The sequence below is a fragment of the Numida meleagris genome, chromosome Z (genome assembly GCF_002078875.1).
Source record: "Numida meleagris isolate 19003 breed g44 Domestic line chromosome Z, NumMel1.0, whole genome shotgun sequence".
In the NCBI taxonomy this organism is placed as follows: domain Eukaryota; kingdom Metazoa; phylum Chordata; class Aves; order Galliformes; family Numididae; genus Numida; species Numida meleagris.
Genome location: NC_034438.1, coordinates 12464084 through 12489742, shown reverse-complemented (window position 1 = coordinate 12489742; position 25659 = coordinate 12464084). Strand labels below are relative to the sequence as shown.

The 25659-nt window shown below is 36.6% G+C and overlaps 1 protein-coding gene across 6 annotated transcripts in view; it reads left to right on the top strand.

Annotated features, from left to right (window-relative positions):
- Positions 1-19562, top strand: part of FYB1 (FYN binding protein 1) — a 64758-nt gene extending 45196 nt beyond the window's left edge. For 3 of the 6 annotated variants that reach the window (XM_021380747.1, XM_021380745.1, XM_021380748.1), the window contains exons 7-19: positions 791-908; positions 2417-2573; positions 3837-3969; positions 6872-6900; positions 8054-8123; positions 8641-8781; positions 9447-9478; positions 10539-10608; positions 11914-12019; positions 12307-12469; positions 15860-15893; positions 17013-17044; positions 17153-19562. In XM_021380747.1, coding sequence (XP_021236422.1) covers positions 791-908; positions 2417-2573; positions 3837-3969; positions 6872-6900; positions 8054-8123; positions 8641-8781; positions 9447-9478; positions 10539-10608; positions 11914-12019; positions 12307-12469; positions 15860-15893; positions 17013-17044; positions 17153-17175 — 1108 coding nt within the window. In that variant the 3' untranslated portion in view covers positions 17176-19562. The remainder of the gene's footprint in view (positions 1-790; positions 909-2416; positions 2574-3836; positions 3970-6871; positions 6901-8053; positions 8124-8640; positions 8782-9446; positions 9479-10538; positions 10609-11913; positions 12020-12306; positions 12470-15859; positions 15894-17012; positions 17045-17152) is intronic. The other 3 variants (XM_021380746.1, XM_021380749.1, XM_021380750.1) reach the window with 3 other exon arrangements.

The window sequence follows — 25659 nt, the reverse complement described above, 5'->3', positions numbered from 1 at the left end:
AAAATATTGTTTCAGAAGTAGAATGACTTGGGTAATCATAATAGCAGTAATTTCTTGTTGAATTCCCTTTGAAGGTAGATAATCTTAAAGCAATATAGCCAAGACAAGTACTCCTCATTCAATCTGTATTTTATTTATAGATTTATTTATTTATTTTAATTTGAGCACTCAGATTCAGCAGAAGTGTTGATAAAGGGAGAAGAGGGAACCTCACTTAGTTGGTTCCATAGGGTCTGCAGAGCATAGCTCTTCCAGCCAGTCTTCTGGCAGCAACCTGCAAAGCTGTAACTATTGTCCTACTTACATCCCCACATCTTAGTACCATCTAGCATGCAAGGCGTGGCAGACAATGTACCCTGGTGTATTAGGCACACTTTCAATGCAGTGCATTTTATGTAAACCACTGCAATATCTTTCAGTTAGGTTTAAAACAGCATTACACTGATAGTTCAGGCTTCAGTTCAGGCTTTGTGAACCACTGAGAGCCTGGGTATGTATTTGGCATCTATATTGCTACTGGTTTCCAAGCTTGCTTACCAAAATTAGCTCAGAGATGTTTGGATGTGCACATGCAAAGCCAGCCTTCCTTTCTGGTATATTGTCCTTTCGAAAACAGCTGCTTTAAATTATGTGTGTGGTATAAGAGAGAGGTCTGCTGCTTCTATCTTTTTGCAACCACATTTGGGTTTAGAATTTGTATATTTAGTTTTAGTGGGAGAAGTAGTCTCCTGTCATGTGTAATTGTTGGGTAAGAAACCTCTATTGAGATTTGCTTCATTGCTAATTCTAGAACATCAAGGGAAAAAGAGAAGAAGTCGGAAAAGGAAGAAAAGAAAAGAATGGACCAGGAAAAGAAAGAACAAAAGGAAAAAGAAAAGAAAGAGCAGGAAATAAGGAAGAAGTTCAAAGTAAGCACTTTGTTTTGTAAACTGGGCAAAGACATCTAAGATTCATTAATTAGCATTGCTGAGTTCAAAATAGTTTTGCAGACAGTTGAGAAGTCTATTTGTTATGCTAGGTAGGTCAAGCACCTGGATAAATCCTGAGTAAAATTTTCATCTACCCTTTTATGTTAGGCGTATGCCTGATTTCAGACTCTGTACTGAGGACAAAGATGTTTTTTCAGTGTTTTCATTACATTCCCTTATGTTCTATTCATGAAAAGAAAAAAGCCTTAAAAGCATTTCTCTTCACTTTTTAGTTTAAAATAAGTTTCCTTTGCTGAATAGCACCAAAAGCCCTTTAGAAAAGTGGAAACTGGGGACCATGTACTTCATATTGTTTGCTTAACTCAAGCTGGATACAACTATATAGAGCCTCTAAGAGATTTCAGCATTAAATGGCATCACATTGCCCTTGCCTTGGTCTCCAGCCCAAAGGGACTTCCAGCCTAAATGGGCTGCAAGGGAGCATAATACATCTGTATGGGAGCTACAGTCAGTGTCAGAGCCTAGGATCTGAGCTATGACGTAGTTCTTTCTGCTCTCTATCAGTTTTATGTAGCTGGTGGTCAGCATGCTTCCACAGTTTACAAAACTGCCAGTCATTTTCTTTTAATTGATACCTGTTTGTGATGTTCTCACTGTGTTCCTTTTGGTTTCATTGTACACTGTGGGTAGATTTATTTTCCTCCCTTTTTATTATGCTCTGTACACAGTAAAGCCATGGTGATTTTCCCACATCATGGCCTTGGACTGGTGAGGAAAGGCAGATGTGAGCTGAAAAGTAAATATTAAAGGAAAATATTAAAGGAAAATATTAATAGTTAATAGTGGCTTAGCTGATGTTTGTCAGGGGGTTAGCCACAAGTCTACTTTATTTAGGGATAGATATTCCTACGACAGTTTATAGTTGTTAACAGCCAAATCCTTCTGCAAGACAACTGATATGGTAAAGCCACAGAAGTTAAAATCCAAGCAAGTTTCCCCTCAACCCACACTAGAGACCTCACAAAGAGACTCCGGAATTCTACCAAACTGCGTGATCACCTCTTTGAGGTGCTTGTAGGATCACTTATAAAGCATAATTTTATGTGCATAACATTATGTGGAAGACTTTTTAAAATCCCACTGACAATTTATTCATATGAGTAGTTCTAGTACCGGAACTATGTGGAGTGGCCTGGTAGAATCAAATACAAATCTGTTCTGTGAGAAACAGCTCTGCAGGTTAGCCTGTTGGTTTTAGTCTTCTATTTTTGTGCTTCAGGTGCTGTATTGCCGTGTATTTGCCTTCTCTTTTAATAGCCAGTTTTAACTGAATGGTTCATAAGTTGGAAGTAGAGGTGACGTCTTTGTATTTATCTAGAGTATTTTAAATCTCAATGAAAGAAGTAATCATCATGATAGTTATTTTATCTTTTGTGTGAATGTTTGGGAAAGAACTCTATTTTTCCACATCTGTGACTTCTCCACAGTTAACAGGACCCATCCAAGTCCTTCATCAGGCACGAGCTTGTGTTGACAGCAAGGGAGGGAAGAATGAACTGACTGTCAAGCAGGGGGATCAAATTGAAATCATTCGTCTCACAGACAACCCAGAAGGAAAGTGGCTGGGCAGGATAAAAGGATGTTGTAAGTTCTGCTTCTTCACTGTGCTCCTGAATGTTTTCAGTGTAGGACAGGGAACATGTGTGCACGTGCAGCATTTCACCAAGAGTCACCTTAACAAGGCTGAGTCACTGGCCACCAAAGCAATAATTACTACCACGAACCCTGCTGTCCTTACCAGGTGTGCAGGGCTCAGTTCACAGTAGCAAGTTATTGTATAACCTAATATGTTATTAACAGGCACTACAATAAGTTAAGAAACTATTCTAGAAATACACTGGGATCTTCAAGGACCTGTTGGGAGGTAATTCAATATCATCCTTCAAATTAACATCAGAATTTGGCTCTGTACAAGTAATGATGTTGGCTTTTTCAAAACATTCTATGAGAAATAAAATGGATGTACCTAAATTAGAAGCAGGGAATAGAAGATCTTTTTTTAAGCATTTTTTTTTTCTCATTGATTTTGTTTGTTTGTTTTTTTTCTGAAATCTAAGATGTTTCTTTACTTATATTAACAAATGCAGTGGATCCATGACTGTGATGAAGGACTGGTGATCTGGCTCCTGAGGTGTAGCAAAGACATTAAAAGATGATCCATAAAATCAATGGAAGTCATTAAAATCAGTGACAGTTACTAAAAGCACTGCTTTGAATTTTGAGGAGACTAAAATGACAAGTTCAGTATGAGTTCACAAATGTACAACTGGAGAACTCCAATTGAGCACTTTGTAGTATTGGGTATTAGAAGACATTAAAGAAATATTTGCTACACGAGGAGAGGACAAGAGAGTTGGGACAGTGCACTCGGGAATATAATCAGTTCTCTAGTGAAATTCCACAGAGAGGAGGATGGCTATACAACTCCAGGGTGTCTACCAACCCAAAGCACAATCCATGCAAAACAAAAGTGTCTGTCCTTCCTTATATCCTGTCAGAATCTTTGTCATGGACTGTCCTAAAGTATGCCAAAAGATGGCACACAGTGGTCCCAGGGTCAGCTGACAGGGATCTTGTACCAGCTCTGCTTCCTGGAACCTTCCTGGAAACAAGAAATTCTTCAGCCGTAGCCAAGAAGCAAAGATGATGTTAATTTGACACAAGCTGAGGAGGGCTGAGATGGATCTGGGATTTGTACATATGTAGGCAGATAGAATGACACATTTCTCTGGATGTTTTCAAAGATGATTCAATATAATGTGATCAGTGATTCTGAATCTTCTTTTAAAATCCTCTTTTTACTGCAGGCTTTAAAACTCTGTAATTAACATGGTTTCATTTATTTAGATGGATACATTAAAACAACTGTAGTGGAAATTGATTATGATTCTTTAAAAACAAAGCAACAAGCTGTTGTGAAACAACCAGAGATTGACCAAGAAGTATATGATGATGTTGGAGAGCAGGACAGTACTAGCAGGTATGTATAAGGAACACATTAAAGGGAATTGATGATTCATCTCAGCCAGCCTGAACAGGAGAAGTTTTACAACTACAAAGTAGAAACTTTTCATAGATCAAAAACAATTATTTGTATCAAAAACATGTCACCAAGCTATTCATTCTGAACTAGTCAGAAGAATAAGAATGGACTCTGTGGTTCAGTATCTATAAGCACTCATCCTCAGGAGGAATCCATGCTGTCCATACTGTATCATCACAACTCTAAAGGAACAAAACATAAAACGTGCAGGATTTGCAATTTGATCCCCTCCCTCTCATTCCTTGCTCTGTTTCTTGAAGTCATATACTGCCTTTTCTAACGTGTAAGAATAAAAGACTCCAGAAGCACTCACGGTGCTGGGGAATTTTTTATCGCCTGCATTGCTCTCAAATGATAAACCTTACTACCTCTCTTCCTTTTTTTTTTTTTTTTTTTTTAAGAAAAATGACACCTCTCAAATTCCCTGATAGAGGTACGAACTATATTTTTTTGGCTTGGTGAGAAATATAGAATTGTACAACAGAACCTTTAATGATAACCTAGTTCCAATTTCTCTGTCATGAGCAGGGGCACATTCCCCTAGATCAAGTTCCGCAATGAAACAGTCCCCAATGCATTTGCAATGCAGTGCTACATCGCAGCCTCTCTACTTCATTCAGTGCACCGTGCTTTTAATGTCAAAGAGATCTACAGATAGGAAATGGCCATCTCCAGCTGATATCAGATTTCCTGGTAAGGTAATATATTTATGATCTTGTGATAGAGCTGGAGCTATCACATAACCCAACATGAAGGTAGTAGCTCTGTTACCTGGCCTTAATATGAGTCTCTGTCACATGAAGAAGCAAACCAGTGTTCATTCTCCAACACGTGTCCTGATGTGCAGAATCACATAAAATGGAATTCAGATCAGAGGTCTGTGTGCAAGCATTGAGGATTTCAGCGCACAGGACTACCATCATGCAACACTCAGTTATTACATCTAGTTTTAGTGCTTCCCAGCACCTTAGCTTAGAGACCTTGCTGGAATAAAATGACCGCAGCTGTCTGGTTGGGTCACAAATGATCCTCAGCTGCTAGAACTGCTTCATGAGCTCCAAAAGCAGCACTTTGAAGATCTGCCTTTGGGCTGGCATTCTTTAGGTAACTAATATGGTTTTGCATCTGATATTTATGCAGGTTGCTCAGTATCAATTTCCTTCAATGCTCATTGGTCTCATGTCATAGTAATGGTAGTCAGAAGAGTTATTTGAGTTATTCTGGGGCTTAGATACTCTAAGTGTTAGGTACTTCCATCACAGAAATTTCTCTAGCCAATCCATTTCGCTATGTCAAGCATTACAATTAACCACCTCAAAGCAAGTGATATAGGAAAATTCCTCAAATTCAAAAGCAAACAAGAATACTTACACTTTTGCATATTGAAATAATATGCAACACTGGATGGCTGAATGAATGGCTCATATTCATTAAATCCTTTAAGTTGTATTTTGACACTTTTATCTTCTCTAGTGATTAATAGCATTCTGTTCAGTTCATGAGCATGAATTGTTGGAAGGTCTGAAATGCATCAACATGTTTTTAAACCACTGTAAGTATGCCACACTAAAAAAAGCCTCTTTACCAAATAGTATTATTTCATTATCAGGAGTATTATTAATATTCCAAAATTAATAAATGACTAGGGCTGCTGTATTTAAGAAGTTCTTGGCACAAGAGTTTAACAAAATTCTCACTTTGATGTATAAGTTTAAATAAGACTTTGACCTGGCATTAATCTCAGTTACTATGAGCCTATCAGGTTCTTTTCAATTACTGTTAGAACATCATGCTAATACGGAATCCTTGAAATTCTAGAAACATGCAGTCAGAGGTTTAAAGCATCACCTATTAAAAGACAGTTGAGCAATAAGTTTGTTGGCTTACCATTTAATCCCATGAAAATTGCCTCATAAGGGGTGAATCTGACGGGTGTGGATGCACTCTCCTATGTTCAGTCAGGTTATAATATAATTTCCATCCAGTTCAACTACATGACATCCCGAGATCCCTTCCAACTCAAATTATCATGTGATCATTAACTATATTTTGTTCTTTAGTTTAATGATATCAACTGCAATAGAAAATACTTTCTAAATATATAATTAGTTAATGGCTCTCAACAGTGGTTTGCATCTCCCTGAAATTAAGTGAAAATGCCATAAATTTCCAATAGTATCAATTAATAACAATTAGATTTAAGTGTTCTGTAGATATGGAAATGTGCGCCTATATGGCTTCAAATATCTGCTTACATTTATGCAAATTTCCCTCTGAAGTTCACTTACAAAATGCTGTGTCCCTTTCCCTTTTATATTAACTAAAGTGTTTGTTGATAGCTCTCTCTTATTCCACTCTGAATTATTGTGAATAATACTCTAAAATACTGTTCCATCTGTTTTGTAATGAACTATTTCCAAGGATAAAAACAGAGCAAATTTTCCTAAATTGTTTTACCTAACTCTACTAAAAGTTAATCTCTCCTCATCTAAGAGCTAATTCACTCGTGAATTAGATGACATACTTTCTTTAGCATTACTGAGAGTGCACCTACTTTTTGACTGTATGAAGTCAGTGAGTGAAGGCAGACAGAAAAACAGAAGTGGCACACTGAGTTGCAGCCCCTGTAGTACGTGCAAGCCTGCGCCTGAGCTTTCAGCACAGAATGCATAGCGCTCAGCCAGTAATACAAACAAGTGCCGCAGCCAAAAGGTTTAGAACTAAGAACTATTAAAGCAACAGGTGATCATGGTGTGTTGTTTTTTTTTTCCCCCCAAAGAATAAGTGTTTTTCTCTAAAACATCTGTTTTTTTGTTTTTGTTTTTGTTTTTGTTTTCAGCCAGAGTGGTGGTCGAAATGGAGCTGGAAGTAAGTTTCTACATGTGCTTTTGGGGGAAGTTTTTTTCTGTATGCTGCTTACCTTCAGATCCAGGCCTCTGCAGCTTCCAAATAATGCAGTAATTACCCATAATCATGCTATGCATTAGCTAACAAACAACAAACAGGGAACTGTGGTGGCCAAATTCACTTTCTTACACACCTGTGCGAACTTGGATGAAAATGAATTTGTCTTCACATACTGTGAATTGGAAGCATGCTAGATTACAGACCATTAAGATATTTTTATGAAAAGGTAAATGACCTTGCAAAACAGGGAAGATGTAACTAGAAGACAATTAATGTGACCTAAAGATTTTGTGCAGGATAAAGCCAGTTCTGAAACAGTGATATTACCAATTAAAGTTGCATTTTGATGGCAAATTTAAGGCGAATTTCAGTTCCAGCAATACCCTGGAGTCCTAACTGATATATCTGCAGTGGTTCCACGCTGTCAAAAACACATATTCAAATCAGTTTTCTCTTTGGTAACACATATATTTATGTAGCATTCTCTGTTGATCACAAGAGCACAGCTCATCTTCTCAGCTTAGAGTTTAGGTACTAGTCATGGGAGAAGCATCCCTTGGCAGTCCTGAATGAAGCTGCTGCCAGATAAGTACAGATTTCACTAAGAACTCTGAGCAGTGGCTGGAACTGGGTATGGAAACTGAGCTAGCCCTGCACTGAAGGAGGTGGGGCTCAGAGGTCAGAGCTGCGGCCAAAATGGGGAGCTGGCATTGCACTCGCCTGTAACTCCCGTGGATGAACACAAGGTGTCATCTGCTAGAAGCGCTGGTCTGACATCTATCATGACACGCACACACACGAAGACATCATAGCAAATGGGACAAAAGCAACTGTTGAGAATTTCATCAGCTACAGTGTAAATTAATTTGTTTTCAGTATTCGTGCTCTTGTTAGTGGCAGTGCCATGTTTAAGTGCTGTGGGTGGCATGCCCAACTGGGATACGTCTCAACTGCTATTTTAAAAACTAGGCTCTGCAGATTTACAGAAAAACTCAATTTATGAGGATATTGCACGGGCTTTGCACAGACATCTGACACACTGAGGCCAGTAATCAGTACCATGTTTGGCAGCATTAAATATAAATACATTAATTTACTCTCTGATCTCTTAAAGAGATGTTCCCACCTCCTCCTTCTGATCAAGAAATTTATGATGGAGTTGATGACACAGATGCTGTTCCTAGGTATGTTTTTATATCATTTAAATATTTGTGTTTAAATTGTGGTTTTGATTTTATTAAAATTTGACATACTAATTAGCAGCAGTTGGGCTTTTCAGCAAGTAAGTATACATCAGGTAATAGACGAAACTAAAAAATAAAATGTTCTTTGGTCTTTAGGAGAAGTTTCATTTTATAATTAACTCTGGTGTGTCAGCAAAAGAAGCTGCAATCATTAAAATCACCAAATAGACCAAACAGCTCTGAAATGAAAACAACATAAAAATGAGCTAGCTTGCTACATAACAGCACAAAATCAGAAATTGGGTAGATGAGTATCTATAACTATAAATATATCTCTATATCTATGGAAGACCTAAAATACATACTTCGGCATTTTAGACAATTAAGTGTCCTCACTTTTTGGTATATACAGCGTTGTCATTAATGAGAACTGTGTGCATCAATAAAGATCTTAAACGGGAGCTTTTGAAAGGAATGTTACATTTTACATCGTGATAATTGCATGCATACTCCAAAGGTCTGTATCACAGGATGAAGATAAGAATGATATCTGGTCCTGGGGAATCTTGAAGAAGCTAAAGGTCAAAGATGACAAAAAGAAAAGTGTACGAGAAAAAACAACCAAAGTCAATGGGGCAGAAGATAATGGAGATTTGTTGTAAGAGTCTGCTAGGAAATCACAGTGCAAATTAACTAATCCTAATAAAGCATTGATCACATGCTACTAACATGTTCTCACAGCAACCTAATGAATCATGCATCAAATTGCAAATCAGGATGTTTTTTCTGCAAAAAACATTGATCTCCTTTCTTCTCATCTTCACAATGTAATTAGTATGCTTACATGCTATATTTGTTGCATGAGCCTAATAACTAAAATATAACAAAAAATATATACTTTTTTAAAAATGCCCAAATAATGCATCATCTCTTCCACTCTGATGATGAAAAATTATTCTGTCCTCTACTGAAATGTATGTTGTTCACCAGTACAATATAAATGACATAAACTGGTAAATCTAGTTCCACCAACCAAGATTTTAGGAATCTTATGTCATGTAGAAAAATGCAAGGATTATCCACTTCCCAACTTGCTTAGTGGCTAGGTCAGCAACTAATGTTTTTGCTACCATCTTTTCTCATTTACTTCTAAACTAGTTTTCAGTGGTAAAAAACATTTGGTCCTCGACAATTGTTAGTGTCAGCAGCTCTTAAAAATGCCTGGACATTACTTGGAGCCCTTCTGTTGAAAGTGTTGTAAATGATGTGAAACGCTAATTAATGTGATGTAAATATTTAATGGTTATTTTTTTTTTCCCCCAGCAGGTCTTCTTCAACAAAGCAGTTTGGAAAAGGTAATTAATATTCTATTGTTTTGTCCCCATATTGATTACTAATTTTTTTTTCTGCATATATTACTCTGTATCGTGCTAGTCACAAAAACACATCCAAGGAAGGAAACAGGATTTCCCATTACTTATCCAGTTCTAGCAAACAAATTTCAAATGTTGTGTCTGATTTGGCTACAGATGAGGAAGTACTGATGCAGTGCAAGCTTCCTAGAAAACAATGTATTTTTAAAGAAGTCAGGATGCTTCTATTGGAGACTTCCAATTATTTTTTTCATTTAACATTAAGTGTGAATAGACACACTCAGAAAGTAGCTCTTAATGAGAGACTGCAAAAGCCTAGAGAGATGCTTGTTGTTATTTTTATCAGTTGCAGTGTTGTTGTAAGATAACATACACTCATAAATATCAGCTCAGCCATGAAATAAATAGTGAACTCTCACAAGTTTGGAGGCTGATGCCTGAACTGAATTCTAAACTTTTTATCTCTCACTGTGACTTTTTCAAGCCATGGATTTGATAAGTTGGATAATTGCCTCTCCTTTCTACAAATACTCTGGATGTGATTCAAAGTATATTCTGGCGGTAAAAGTCTTTTCCACTACTTTGGCACTACAGGGTGGCCTGAAAACTAATGTATGTGTGATTTATATATGCACTTATAGGCAATGTTGCACTGACCAAAGTATGATAGAAGCGGTCCAGTGTATATTAAAATAAAATCCTAAAAATATACTTTGATGCAACACAGTGGGAAATAGACTAATTAAAATGAAGATTAAAGGCTATTGCATTAGCCAACATGTGCTAAAACTTGTTCCAGCTTAAGAAGATTAAAATATCAGTGAATACCTATTATTATTAATAAAGAGTCTTATTCTGGAAAGGGCTGCTTATGTATGTTTTGCACAGCAGGTTGTGCAAAACAGAGGGCCCACAGTTACTACAGAAAAGGAGCAACTACTGCTCAGTTTCTTGTCAGCTTACCTGTACTATTATAAATTGTAACACAACTACTCATGGATTGCATAATAATTTTGAATCTGTTTAAATATTATTGTTTCAGATTGTGGAGACAGTGATGTTTATGATGACGTAGATTCCTCAGACTTCCCTCCTCCACCGCCTGAATTCAAGCAAGTGAAAATGGGAATTACTATTCTGATTAGAAATCTTTAGTACACTGATATATTTTCAAACTATTTACTAGAGGTGGATTGTATGCTTTATTTGGTGCCACCAGGTTCCGTAGCTGTCATAACTCTGCTGCTGGCAATGGCCTCTGTTACAGATTGAAATAATAATGGCATTAGAGTGCAGAATAAATAATAATATTTTGAATTTCAACAAATTTAGCTCCGGATGAACAAGAGGTATAAATGAATGTGTGACATAAAGACCCTTAATTGTAGGTTCTCTGCATGCAGATCTCTTCCTATTACAATCTGGAGACTGCTAAGATAAGTACTATACTTGATCTCAGCTGCTACAGTATTTTATAAGAAAAGGAGACAGTGTTTAGTGTTATCAGTATGAAACACATCTGGAAGTGTAAAGTTCAGCTTGGAAAACTTTTATCCCTGTACTTTTATCCCTGAATGCACAGCCATCTCTGGAGCACAGATGTGTCATAAGCATTTGTAGAGCTGACTGCAACGTGTCATATTCTGCTATCACTGATTTCTCTCAGGTAGAATTACACACAGATTGCATTACAGTAATCTAGTCTGGAGAATAAAAACTGGACATTATCCACCTTAAATCTTAATTACTTTACAGGTATACATTCACTATCAGTGAAACAAACTGTAATTCAGAACTCCAAGTTTAAATTTCCAGGTATAGCATCAGGAGAGGCAGTTAGGAAGTGAAACCTTTCCATGAACAGTGGCACAAATCAACATATCAGGAATGTGGGGGGGGGGAGGGTGGAAAATAACTTGAAATGTAATGCAGATTCCCTTGAGCAGCAAATTCTCATGGTGAATGCAAAGGATTAATTTATTTACGAAGGACTAAGATGCTCCAGCTACCTCCTCAGTGGGGCATGTGTTATTTATCCTATTGCACAAATTTACCTAGACTTCACAAAAATTGTCCCTTGCTTAAACATTCTAAAGTGATGAGTATTGTTTATTTAAACCATTTTGGTAAATGGAAAGTTCTCACAGCTGTGCTAGCTAGATACTTCGAAATATTCTCCATAGTCACCGCTGTAATAGATGCATTAACATCAGAACTCAGAAAAGAAAAGCCAGAAAGACAATCTCAATTTTTTATTTCTTCAGTAATCAAATCTGCATTGTACTATCCATGTTATTTTTCTAGAAACATACTAAAGACACACAAAGGGAAATGCATTTTCTTTAGAATTACCACAAAGGCTGTTAATACCTCAGATGTGTTACCAATTTTATTTCATTTGTAACCTCTTGTTTTAGTTTACCAAAATCTGTGAGCCTTGGAAAAGGCAAATCAGATGAAAAGTATCCACAAAAGCTTAAAATGATGGAACGAGAAGAAAAAGAGTTCAGAAAAAAGTTCAAGGTAAGTTTTCTTCACATAAAATGTAAAAAATAAAATATTAATATGGTATTCTCTGATATGTGTTTTCTACTTTGTAAACAATCTGTTGGTTTGCCTTCAACAGGTAAAGTACTACTAGTTCTAAAAAAAAGTGATCTAAACATTTGTAAGTGCATAAACATTTATTTGCCTAACTTTCAAGAATCTAGTAATAAATGAGAATATATTGCTATAAAAATGCATGATCATAAGATTTACATTCATGTTTTTTATCTGGCATCTTTTTATTTATTTTACTTTTTTTACAGTTTGAAGGTGAAATCAAAGTTCTTTACTCTACCACCACTGTCCAGGATTTGCCCCAAAGAAAGTGGGGATCTAAAGACTTGCAGATTAAACCAGGAGAGACTCTTGAAATTATACAAAGTACAGATGATACCAAGGTGCTGTGCAGGAATGAAGAAGGAAAATGTAAGTTTTACTAACTAGCTGTAGTACAGAATGCATGTGCTATAAATTAAATTGTCTGAGAATATATAACTTGAGTCAGGACATGAAAAAAATACCTATTTCTTGTCATACTAGAGTAGAGCATGTTTGTCTGGTGGTTGACAAGAAGTATATTGTGGTTATCATACTATTTTTACTACTTACAGTAGGTCCTCAAGAGTGTTAAGAGTATCAGAGCTTAGAAAAAGTAGAACTTTAATAGCCAAGAGATATAAAATGTGAGAGAAAACACTTTGCATCAGCTAAGATAAGCAGATGTTTTTACTACTTCCTCCTCCCTCCATTTTCTAAAAAGATTATAGCAACAATACCCCACTAAACCAGGTAAAATAGTAAAATCCTTGCTGCACCTCTTGGAACTATTGCCCATTGATTTCAGCCGAGGGAAGATTGATGGTGGTATTCTTACTTTGGATTCTCAGAGCTGGAATTTAATCTCTTCAGCAGGCAGGGAAGGAAAACTGCTGAGGAGTCTTCCCCTGCTGGGCCCCAGCTGATCCAAGGCATATGTCCTTGTTGGCATCCCTGCCTGTTTTGGGAGCTGCACAAGGCCTCTCAGTGTTTCTTTGAAACCCTTGGAGGGAGTATGCATTGGCAGAAGTTTTTGCATTTTTTGGAGAAATCTGGACCATCTACTCTTGGTTTCAATTTCTTCATGTGCTTATGTTACAGTGCTTTTCAAATCACCTCATAATAATTTCACAGAATAGATTATGTTCAAAGTGGCTGCATCCTTCCTCTCACCTTTACCTTTTAATATTAACCTATGTAGATGACAGTCCAATGCTTTATGCTTCTGATGAGGATTCGGCTACTTTCTATTTATTTCTCTGTACTCGTCTGTTACAAACTGGAGTATAGCCTTCTTCCTGGCAGGCCGACAGGGTGAGGAAGAATTTCTTGCATAACAACACATATGTTTTTCAAAATATGGATTGCTTTAGTGCAGCTACTTCCCAAATTGGGGTTGTCAATGCCACATTTTTGAAGCAAGATAATAGCAAAGTAGAAATTAGTTCATGTTGTCTGTTTTCCTCACGTAATCTTCAAAGCTTTTCAGATAGTGACAGAAGATACTGCTTTGCTATGCATAAAAGAGCATAACAAATAAAACATCCTCCGTGAAAACTTCCGTAAAGATTTCTGTCAATTTTCACATTAATTAGTAAAATTTGAGTCCTACTTTACAGAGTTGTGGTTACTTGCTCTAGTTGGAGTATCCTCGTATCTTAAGAGTATAGTTTTACCTTTTGAAGCCCAGATAGACTGAAAATTAACTTTTATAGATGGTTTTGTTACTTCTTCAATTTGGTCTTTAACATACAAAGCCCCTCTACAGCTTTGTGCCTGTACACTTGAACAATATATAGGTGACTGAAAATACACAGCACTGGGTTCTTTGAAGTATGGCAGATTACATGCTTTTTAACATTTTTAATAGGCAAAAGTTTTAGGAGAATTTATGTAAATATCACATCTTCATGACAGTGAAGATATAAATACAGGAAAGTTAAGCAACTATTTCCTCTTACATGCTGCAATCTAATCTGAAATTCATATAACAGTTTTCTGTTTTCTTAGCCACAAGAAATTTTATCATTTTCTCAAAGGATATCTGTAATGATTATAAGTTTCAGATACCATTCAAAAAAAGGAAACTCGTAACTTCCTTAATTGCTAACCTTCTTAGAGACAACGCATTGTGGATCAATGATTAATTTAAAAGTGTTTTTGAACTCACAGAGGCATTAGCTAACACAAAGGCTTATATAGAGGGCTACTGAGGTTATTTTTCACTCTGTATGTATTCCCACAACTGTTAAGTAGTAAATGGAAGCTAAAGCAGATTAGTGTCAAATGAAATACTACTATGCAAAAGTGATGCTTTTCAGGCAAACTTCAGCTCTAGCACAAGACAGAAGTTTTCCTGAACAATTTAGTGTTTTTAAGGTATTAAGGCTTTCACAAGAGAAACTGCTTATTTATACTATTTTGTGTAACACTGGCAATTAAACAGCACATTCTGGGGAAAAAATATTACATATTTGAGATTTATAGCAATATCTAACTATTTTGATTTGAAATACACAAAGTTAAAATTAGTTATACACTGTTTCTTTAAGGAGAAAAGGTGTGTGTAAGAATTAGTTATTATTATTTGCAGTATTATTTGGGATATTAGTCTTGCCAGTAAAGTAGGGGATCTTGTAACAGCAATTTTGTGGAGGGAAATTTCAGTTAGAAAAAAGTAGATAATGATTCTTTATCTGGACATTCCTGTACGTTATTAGATTAAAAAAGAAAGATACTTTTATGTCTTATGTATCAGAAGATTTCATGTGAAGGAGGAAATCATTTCTTTAAGTAAAACAGTAAGATCCTAAGATTCATATACACTGACGTGCAGGATGACCATCAGACATACTAGCAGAAAACCGATACTTTTGTACCATGCAGTGATTCCTCTCAGTGCACAGAGCAGCAGCATCTCCGTGAATGCAAAGAAACTTTACAACTAAAGCTAATACATTTATTCTAAAACCAATGAATATGGCACTGGATGGATTACTAAAAAAGCATAATTTTAGCATGACCGTTTAAGCCTCCTAAGGAATAAAATGGCTAAACTTTTACAGTCATTTCAAATCAAACAGAACATGACATTTCTTCTTCAAAACTATTCTAATTTTGTACAAAATACTAAATGTTTACATTAAATATGTATAAAATGTATAAATATGTATAAATATGTATATGTATAAATATGTATAAAATGTATAAATATGTATAAAATACTAAATGTTTACATTAAATATGTAATTACTGTTACGGCTTTCTCTTTGCTTATATATGTTATAGCAATTGAGAAGTATTTCAGTTGATGTCTTTTACCAAAGAAGGCAAATAATTTTTTTCAGGAGGTTAAATATGCTAAAGAAGAATTTGTGCAGTTTTAAGAGATTTCAACTGCAATTTAACACAATAATAGATTAAATCACTACTGAATAGCTATTCTAAGATATTTTCAGATTTTTACACAAAGACTTTTTATCAGTTTGAAACAGTTAAAACATTTTAAACAATCACAGTTAATATATATTATCTGGTGTATATATCTTAAAAGACATTTTTGTCTCTGTAGGAGACCCATGTTACACTAAACAAGTAGATAAGAGCAATTAAACAATTAAAACTAATATAAGTACATATCCATTGTAAACTTTAATACATCTATATGTCTTCCTATCCGAAATAATTAAGAGAAAATGGCATTTCACAAGTACTAGAAAGAGATCAAATATCATGAATGTTTAAATTTAACTTACATACATGTATATTTCAATTTTATAGATGGCTATGTTCTGAGAAGCAATTTAGTTCAGAAGTAAGTACAAAGTTATCTTTTTTAAAAAATTATTTTAATGCTCTGCTTCATTCTGAACTGTTTGTTAAATAAATGTGAAATTTGATTATTTCAATATGTCATTCCAGGGCTATAAATCGAGATACTTTTATGGAGTTTTGATTTCTCAAGAATTAGTCACATACATCTAAGCTGGAAATAATCCAAGACCTCATTCCTCATTGCTTAACCATAGATTCTCGTTTTAAACCATGCAAAATGGCACAAATTAAGCATTATCAGGACTGTAATCTATTATTAAAGCCAACATTAATGTGATTAAATGCACTGATGCCAATTCCAAACGTCTAACTAAAGTGGACCAATTTTTCATTAGGCTTATTTTTATTTCAATCTTATTGGGGTTGAGCAGATTTGGCTCAGTGTTGTTGAGAATAATTTTGTGGTTCTAATCCAAAATCTTCGTCAGACAGAGCCTCTCCATTTCCTTCAATGTGCTTTGTGTTAGATCTCTAAATATTAAATCAGATGTCAATTTTAGAATTCAGGCCTGCAAACACTTACACATGGGCTTAACTTACATATATAAATAGTCTTATTGGCTTCCAGGCGACTGTTCAAGTGTTTGAGTGACATATTTTGGAAATTCCTACTCAGAGAACAATTATCATATACAGAAGTTATGTAAATTCATTATCCAAAAATCTGCTTTTCCAAGATCATTACGACATATCCAAATACAGAAACAAATAAGCATTTCAGATCTATACTGTTTTTTTTTCAATTATCTTTCCCAATTTTGATTTTTAAAAAATCATTCAGTCTTTCATTCTTAATGGAACAGTTGCTGTGAGCTTGTTAGAATAGCTATTTTAAAACCTAGTCTAAAAAATCCTTTAACAAAGCAAGCCTTTCACTTTAGAAAGAAATCCAGCCTTGCCCTTTGCTGAAACTCTTCTGGCTTTACCTTCTTGCTCGATGCTGTTTTGTTACCATAAAGGTAGCACTTTCCTAATTAGCGAATGAATTATATGACAGTGAGTTTTTACCACACGGCTACAGCTTTTCATATCTGTAGGCAGATAGTAATATCTGATGTTTCAACTTAAAATACATTATTTTTCTCTTTTTCTAACACAGCGATGGAGAGATTTATGATGACATTGGTGAAGGTATGTTGAATATTTCAATCATTACAATAATATATTAAATTACAAGTAATTTTATCCTTGAGTCAAAGTACTAAATGCTAATCTTTCTGCATTCTATTTCCATTTCAGATTGCATCTATGATAATGACTAATGCAGAATTCTGTGAGAGTAATAGCTTCATTGAAGACCAAAATCTATTTTGGACTTCCTACTTGTCAAGCAAGAGAAGTCATTAAAGATGATTATAAGTTAATTGCTTATGCTCTTCTAAATGCACAATATTTGGTTAGTGTTTTTATAATTTCAGGGTTTTGTTCTCAGTTACTTTGTAAGATATTTGTATTGCCATTTATGAGAGCAATTCAAATTTGGGAATATGAACTGAAACTGAAGTTACCGTCTTCCACTTCAATTCTACACTGTTGACAATCCATGTAAAAACAATTCCTTAATTAGCTGTGCCCAAAGAGGCCAATTCAGGTCAATGAAGGATACAAAGGACAACAAACCCTGTGAACAAGTTTTAGTCTAGCTCCATTTTGATAAACTCCAGAGACTGCCACTCTGGGTATGACAGCATCCTGAAAAGATGCTTCCTTTGGGGATAACATCCTGTTGTGAAAACAGGAAATCAAAAGTGGGCATCAGAGTACATCTTGCTCACCTGCTTTTCCAACTGCAAACATGTTAGCTACACTGACATGTACAGCCATGTACCTTCATTGCTAAAATTTCTTTTTCTGTGTTGTGCTAGTGTTAGTTTAGTCATTTCTAAAATTGTCTTTATTTTGTAAGTACTTTTTGGCTAAGGTTAATAGTAAAACATTAATAATAAGTTATGTTACATACCACACTCTGAGATATAAGCCACAGAACAGTCTGCTTTATAGTGTAGTGTTGCTTAGAATATCTTCAGAATGTTTAGGTTAAGACTTAATTTCTTTGTAGTTTAAATATATATTGATATATATTACTGTCATTATAATATTTTAGGCATTAAAATGGATCTACACACTTATAAATTGGTTGGAAATAATTTCTAGATTTAAAAAGTATATTTATTGATGCTATCTTTTTTTCTAGCTATTATTTTTTTACATTGGGCTTGGTGAAACAAGGGCATATAAATTAGACATTCCCATGCTGATCCATTGTAGAAACAATATTTATTCCTAAAGTGGCCATGATAATTAGTGATGCTTTTATCTGAATGAGCAGATAGCAAAAGAAATTAAAATGGATGGATGAACCATAATAATGATCACTTTGAACTTGCTTATTTATCAGAACTCACTGGAAATCTAAAGAAGTTTACAGTGAACTCCCAGTAGAGAGGCTGAGCATGTACAGAAAATGGAATCTATTTGTAATGCGTGATGCTTTTGCTGTTTTGCAAGATAATCGAAAATTTGTCAGAACCAATGTGGCTGGATCAGTCTTGATAATCAAGTCTCCACTAATCCTCAAGGGCAGAAATGTGAAATACATTATGCAAAAGAGTGCAGTGCAGCAAGCTAGTAAGTTTAGCTTCTAAACATAAAAAAAAGAAATTTTGGCCCTGTTGAAGTCAGAATTTTGGAGTCACTTTCAGTGGAGCTGAGATTTCATCTTATGCAAGTGCCTTTTACTGATGATCTATGTGCAGTAGATCTCTAAATAAGAACAACGCTATGATAGTAAACATGACATTAATTGTAGAAATAATATCTGTATTCAAAATCACTGATTATACACAGAAAAGTTATAAGCAAACTTGAGTTTCCAGTTCTATATTTACTGTTAAAGTCAACATCCAGGCATGCAAGCACCAATTTTATGTGTAAACATCAGCACCTGCACCCACATTTAAAACATGACCTTTTAAGTTAAATACAATGAATGTGTCTTCGCTGCTGGTGGTTGATTTATTTTTTCTGGGGATTTCTAGAGGGTACATGTATCAGGTTGGTAATGTGAGAACAAACTGGAGCAAATTCCAGCTTCAAAATTCAGACATTCAGAAATATATGACCCCTTGTCAGTTAAAAATAGGATAAATATTTTCATGCTTTACATAATTAACATAAAAAGAGTTTGTGTTAAATTTCAAAGTGTATATGCCCAGTCTTATTTTGGTTTCAACTCACTGTAGAACTCTATATATTGCAGTAAGATCAACAAAGGAACTTTCCTTCTGTATGTACTTTATCTTGCATGAAAGGACCTCAGTACTACACAAACCTCTTTTGTTCCCCTGTACAGATGTGAATTTTATTCTTTGTAAGATTTTCTGGTAATGTATTTGAATACTGTTACCATTTTCTTAACTTTGATATGATGTAGGTACTGTGTTTGATATGATGTAGGTACTGTGTTTCCTTGTTGACTCTGTACTGATCCTACAGTGCACTAGATCATCATAAAAAATAATAAGAAGATACTTTAAGCTAAAAATGTATGCATTCTTTGATATATAGTGTGATTGGCACAGGGTGTTGAAATGTGCTTACAAGGTATTATACACTGAAATCACAATAAATTTCTCTTTTTGTTACTTTACCAGTTGCACTTGCTGGATACAGTTGTCTTTTTTTTCTCCTAAATAAATGTGTGCTTTCTCCCAAGACATGTGGGCACACAGTCTTCTGCCAAACCAGAACAGCAGTAGCTGAAAAAAAAACTTCTGGAAGTTATCACTGAGCAGCAGACAGAGTAAAAATCAACTTTATTATTGCTGCAATGGAAGCACAGCTACAATGTGGCATTTGTTTGTCAGTAATTGCTATTCAGAAAGTGATATGTAAGCAGGAAGACTTCCAGACAGGAAAATCTATTACTTAGGCAGATTAATGAAGGCTATATTTTAAGGCTTTCTCACCAGATATTTGTTGTACTATTTTCTAAAATTCATAAAGAAACAAAAGGAAAACTATTCTCTCTTGACAGTTTTCCCTCTCCTAACTCTGTCTATAATCTGGGAGTATTTGACTGTGCCTGCTAAAACATTCAGCACAGAAAACATCGAAATATTGACAAAAAAAAAAGGCTTCAGCATGAACACCCCAGCTGAGTTAAATAGCACTGCTTTCCATCCCATTTGTACCTCCATGGTGTCCTGGTAAACAAGCTAAGCAAAACAAAAAGCAGGAGGGTTTTTTCCTCTGATTCAGCAGCTTTAGAGCATTTTCCCTGCTTTTACCGCAGGCTTTTCCCTGGGCTGCAGGAATGCCACTGATCTCCTGTGCATTCCTGCCTAAGAGGTTTATATTTTCGATCCTCATAATTGCAGGTCCCCTGTGTACTCCTTCCTCAGTGGAAACAAAACCCTCCTCTATGTGTGATCCTCTTACATAATCCACCTCAACAGCAAAGACTGGTGCTTTGGCAAGGGAAAAGAAATGCAGTGTAGGAGCCCAAATTCAGCAGGTTAAGGATGAAGCACTGCATCGCTTTACAGATGAAATAGGTGAGTGCATGCCTGTGCATCTCTGTGTATGCATTTTGTGGCAAATAAGTCAACTTCCGAGGAAAATGAGCATCCATAAAAGGAGACTTCTGACCACCAGCCACAGATATTCTTACAGGGAAAGGCTTCCACACTCAGCCTCACTGCAGAGTAAGCACTGAACACAAGGAAACATGAGTTTGTACTTGCACAGCCCCAGTCCTGCCCGCCTCTGTGTGCAGTCAATAGTTACTGGATGGCTTGGGAGATTTTTCCACAGGATCCCTGCCTCATTTAGTGCAGGGGCTGGACGAGACCTAACAGAAAAGGCAGTTATTCAGCTCTGCAAATCTTCCCTGGCCTCTGCTGCACCAGAAGTATTGTGTCCCATGGCATCCATCACAAGGAGATCTCAGATTTCCATGAATAGGAATGGGCTTATCTTTTGAAACAGAAAAATATTTTGTTCTCATTTTCAGTGTATGAAAGGAAGGCACAAAGGACAATTTGTGGCACACATCCATTAGTTCTGGATATAAACACAAATTACTAAAGCTAAATTAATGATATTTTTTAGTGCTTTTTTCCTTATATTAGCACTCTCAATACTTTCTCTTCTTCTTTTCTCTCCCAGTGGTTAAAAGTAAAGAAGAGAGAGAAATCACTTTATATTTGAGAAGTGTGAGCATCCAAAATGAATATTTTAAATACAATAGTAAAAAGGGCAGATTGGGGCTACAATTGAAATTTGATTTAAATAATGGCTTAGATGATATAGTGGAATGTCTGCTTCATTCCCTCACTTACAGTTGCTTTCCACCAACCCTTGCGTTGACACCAAGTTTGCTGTCATGGTCTGAGCTATCCCTACGGCTATGGCTAGAACTACACCCTTAGGTGCACGTGGTGTGGGGAGACACTGGGCAGAGACACTCAGACTAGTTCTGGGAGAATTAACTTATTTCTCAGAAGACACTCATCCAGCAGGGCAGCATAGCCCTCCACCCCCACTGTCAAGGAACCAGCTGGCAGTCCAGCCAAAGGGTCCATCCCCAGCACCTCCCAGCATCTCCACTGGGCAGGAAACCTCCCCACCACTCAGCATAGCTGCAGCACCACTGAGTGCCACCTGGGCAACGTGATGGACCCAGGTGCCCTTCTTTGCTGGGTGCAGCAAAAGTGCAAGGAGCACACATGGCTTTTATTCTCTGTGCTTAGATTGCTAGCTCCTGAATATATGTAGAATTTGTTGAATTATCTCTATTTGCCTCCCTCTAAACCATTTGGAGAGAATGGATTAAGCTGTTATTAAATGTACAAAGTTTCTTGCTCAAGGGTTTTTATATCATGGACCTTGTTGAAAAGAACACACAAAACTATTTTCATTCCTAATACACTTAGAAACATTGCTTAATCTTAATATGTTCACTGTTAGGCACCAAGGAAGTGTGCAAAATGTCAATACGTACATGAATGAAATGTGAATTAAGTGGATACCAACCATCTCAGGAAACACTACAATCTGCGTTACTTCAGCAGTATCAAAAAATCCTACAGCTCAAGCATCATGAGACAGACAAAGAAAAGAAAAATCAGTACCAGCTTTTCTCCCTCCCTTTTAATTCTCTTTTTGGCCTGATTCCTGATTCCCAAGTCCTTAGCAGGAAAAGCCACCTGCTCCCTTGTTTGCGTGCGTGGGCTTCGGGTTGGAAATGCACACAGAGTGCCAGCATGGGGCACGGGGCCCCCGACCACTCCTTGCTCTGCCTGAGGGCATGCCATGCCCCGAGCCCAGCTCTCTGTCCTGCTGCCCAGTTCCCTCAGGTAAGCCAAAGACCCAAAGACACACTGGGTCTGAGTGTCACTGCACTCTTCTCTGCATGAGACACGATCAGCATGCTTCCAGTAGCTTTCACGATTACTTCCTCTTCCTTTTAGTTATTCCTCTTTTCCTCAATCCTCCGACCATGGCATCGTGTCCTTTGCTTCCCTGTTTCCCCGTTCCTTTCCCTTTTCATTCCATTGCACTCTTCCCCTACTTCTGCATTCCTGCCCCTAGCACTTGCATTTGTGTCTCATTTTAAAGGTTGCTCAGTATAAATTCCCATTTTTGGAACAAGCTGCCCAACTCCATGCTTGACACTAGTGAAGGTTCTCTGCCAACCGCTGAGAAGTTTAACGATTCTTGTGTTTCGTGATCTATGCTGTTTTTGCCATAGCACTTCAAATTAGGCCAAACAGTATTTGAGGATGTTTTTTCAGTAATTAAGTTGAGATGCTGTATGCAAGTAAATCAAACTACTTAGAGCTTGAATAAAAGTGAATAAATTGACCTATTCTAAATAAACTCAAATGTTTCCAGCAGGGGGGTCAGAGATTGATGATTTTTAAGGCCCCTTCCAACCTAAGCCATTCTATGATTCTACAGTTTCCTAATGGAGAGCAAGTCTTATAATGGTACAGACCTTTTTGGCCGATGCTCAATTTAAAATAAAATGACAATGAAAACTTAAAAACAACAACAACAACAACAACAAAAAACGACTTTGCTGCCATAGAGATTTTGAATTGAGTGGTGATGAATTATGCATATGTATAATAGCTTCAGTCCTATAACTGGGATTTATTTGGACTGAAGCCCTTGACAGCTGTGTTTTTTTTCCTCAGGTCTGATTAATATGCTAACCATACACAGACTGAACACCTGTTGCTTTTCACAGCTTCAACAGGATTATGCAGCACAGAATGCTGTGAAAAATCTGACATGAATGGGTGCTTAAATGAGAGGTTGCACTAATTAACCATCCAGTTAGCAACCTGCCCAGTTAATCATGAAGACTTGTTGCATCACTTGGCATGCTGTTATTCTGCAGCTGGTTATTGTTGCTTTACTTTGCCACTTATTGCTGTTCTTGCATAATTTTCTGCTATGTGCTCCATGTTTGCTTTTTAATTCCTTCCATTACTGGATAATGAAGAAATACTAACATTTTACCCAGCTGCAATCAATTCAGGTGTTATTGTTTTTTTACTTCCAGTTGGATTAAAGGGTACTACATTCATGAATTAACTTAGATCAAAATCAGAGTGACTCCAGAAAAACATATTTTTCTTTAGCCAAATCATTTTGCTGCTGCAAACTTATTGTTAATTATTGTTTTGTACTGTATTATTGCGTAACTTGAAACATGTATCAAACACCTTTTCCATAAAAATATACGTAGAAAGACACCATTTGGATTGTATTTGAGAAGACTAGTGTAGGAATGTATTAGGAATACACCACATTCACCAAGAAAGCAAACACACCCCAAAGGGCAAAACCGGTGGGAAAAGCCTTGCAGGGAGCAAGCTGCAAATTGCCCCTTGCTTTTTCTGCAGGCAGCTTGGTGAATGTGTGGCCATTATTCATCCAGATGAAAAGTTCACAGGCTGTGGGGCTTAAAACTCACCTCAAAATAATCAGCATCCACACACACCTCGTGGTGCCTTTGTATGCTCTCTGCTCAGTCACACACTGACCACAGCCCAGAGCTCAAGCATGGTGGCTGTGCCCATTCCGGTCATTTAAAGCAGGGCCAGAGACAGTTCTGGGCACTGGACCATGATGTTCTCAGTGGCCACAATGGCTGAAGCGGAAACCTTTGGCTCAGGTCAGCTGCAGAGTCCTGAGGATCCCTGGCCTTTCCTATATCCCAAATTCAGACAGGTTTTCAGCAGAACTTTCCCACATTCACATTTTCTTAGATCCTCTGGAAGGATCCAGGGCAAAGAGACACTCTTTCCAAGGAAGCAGCTGATTTCAGACCCCTTTTCTATCTCATTGGGCCACCAACCTACTTTCAAGATGCTTCATTTGGTGGATGGTGGTTTCCCTATGCCTTCCATTTCATTGACAATTTGTCTTAACATTAGCAAATAGAGCTGAGGTCTCATCCTTTCTAAAGTATCTGGGTAGGCTTCATGAGAAGAAAACATCAGAACAAATAGAATAACTACAAAATTCTTGCTAACAGTATAGAGATAGCAAAAGAAGCAATGAGTTTTCTTAAACCTTTTTGTCTCATTCACTAGTTTTTCTTCTCTTCTGCTTCAGCCCATTGTCATTCAGGATTTTACATCTATCTAAAACCAATTTCATGATATTGAAAATTAAGGAAGATTATTAGTAATATATCTCGGTGAGATTAAGTGCAAGAAGTCCAAATTGCCATACCTCAGTTGTATTCAATAAGCTAACCTCTTATCTGTGTGGCTTGATTTATGTTTTTATGTTTTTTTCTCCTTCTACATGACCATGAAGAGCAGGCTGCAGCTGGGGTAAATTGTACATCTCCATTTATTTCCATAGTGTTTCAGCAATTTCAGAGAGCTAAGTTTCTGCCCCCAGCTTGTCTCTTGTACCCGCATTACTTCATTTGACCCTAAACAAGAGGGAAACACTTCTCCTGCATCTTCACACTAGATTTTAAATCCTGAAGATTTATAGTTCAGGAAGCAACATTCTCTACAGCATACTGCAGAACCCCAGCAGGTGTACAAATTCTCTCACTAGCACAATCTCACATGTGAGAAGTCAGAAAGCACAATCTTCTCATTAGAAAATGCTGGAACAAAGGTGTTTCTTCATGAGTCTCTGACATGCAGAGGTAGAAATCAAAGTAAAATCAAAGGAGCTTCATTACCCTTGTGGCCATTAAAACATCTTTTTCTTTAATTATAGACAATAAAAGACAAAATTAATAAATTAAATAGATTGCCTTATGTGGATAAATCTGTGACAGAGAGAAGTTACTGGACTGGTGAAGACGTTCGCCATCTTGGTATTAATTCCACCCCCATCCCACCAAATACACAAAATAGATGTTCTGTGTTGCTTTGTTCTGTTTGCCTCAGTTCACCTCCTACTGAATAGTTTGTGAGAATGTATAGACAATCTTATGCGGGCTTTTTTTTTTTTTTTTTTTTTTTTGTGATCCTTTCCTCACATTTAATGAAAGAAAGAACAGAAATAAAATCTCCAAAACAAGATCTCAATATGGCCTCCAGCAGAGTGAGGACTCCTCACACAGCTGTAGACATGATATTTTAAGGGCCAGACTCCCTCTGCAGCATGATCTTTTATTTATTTCTTGCATAGAACTCCTTAAGCGGCAATCAAGGCTAGCGCATTCTTGCTATTTTGCATTTTCCAATAAAAATCTTAAAAAA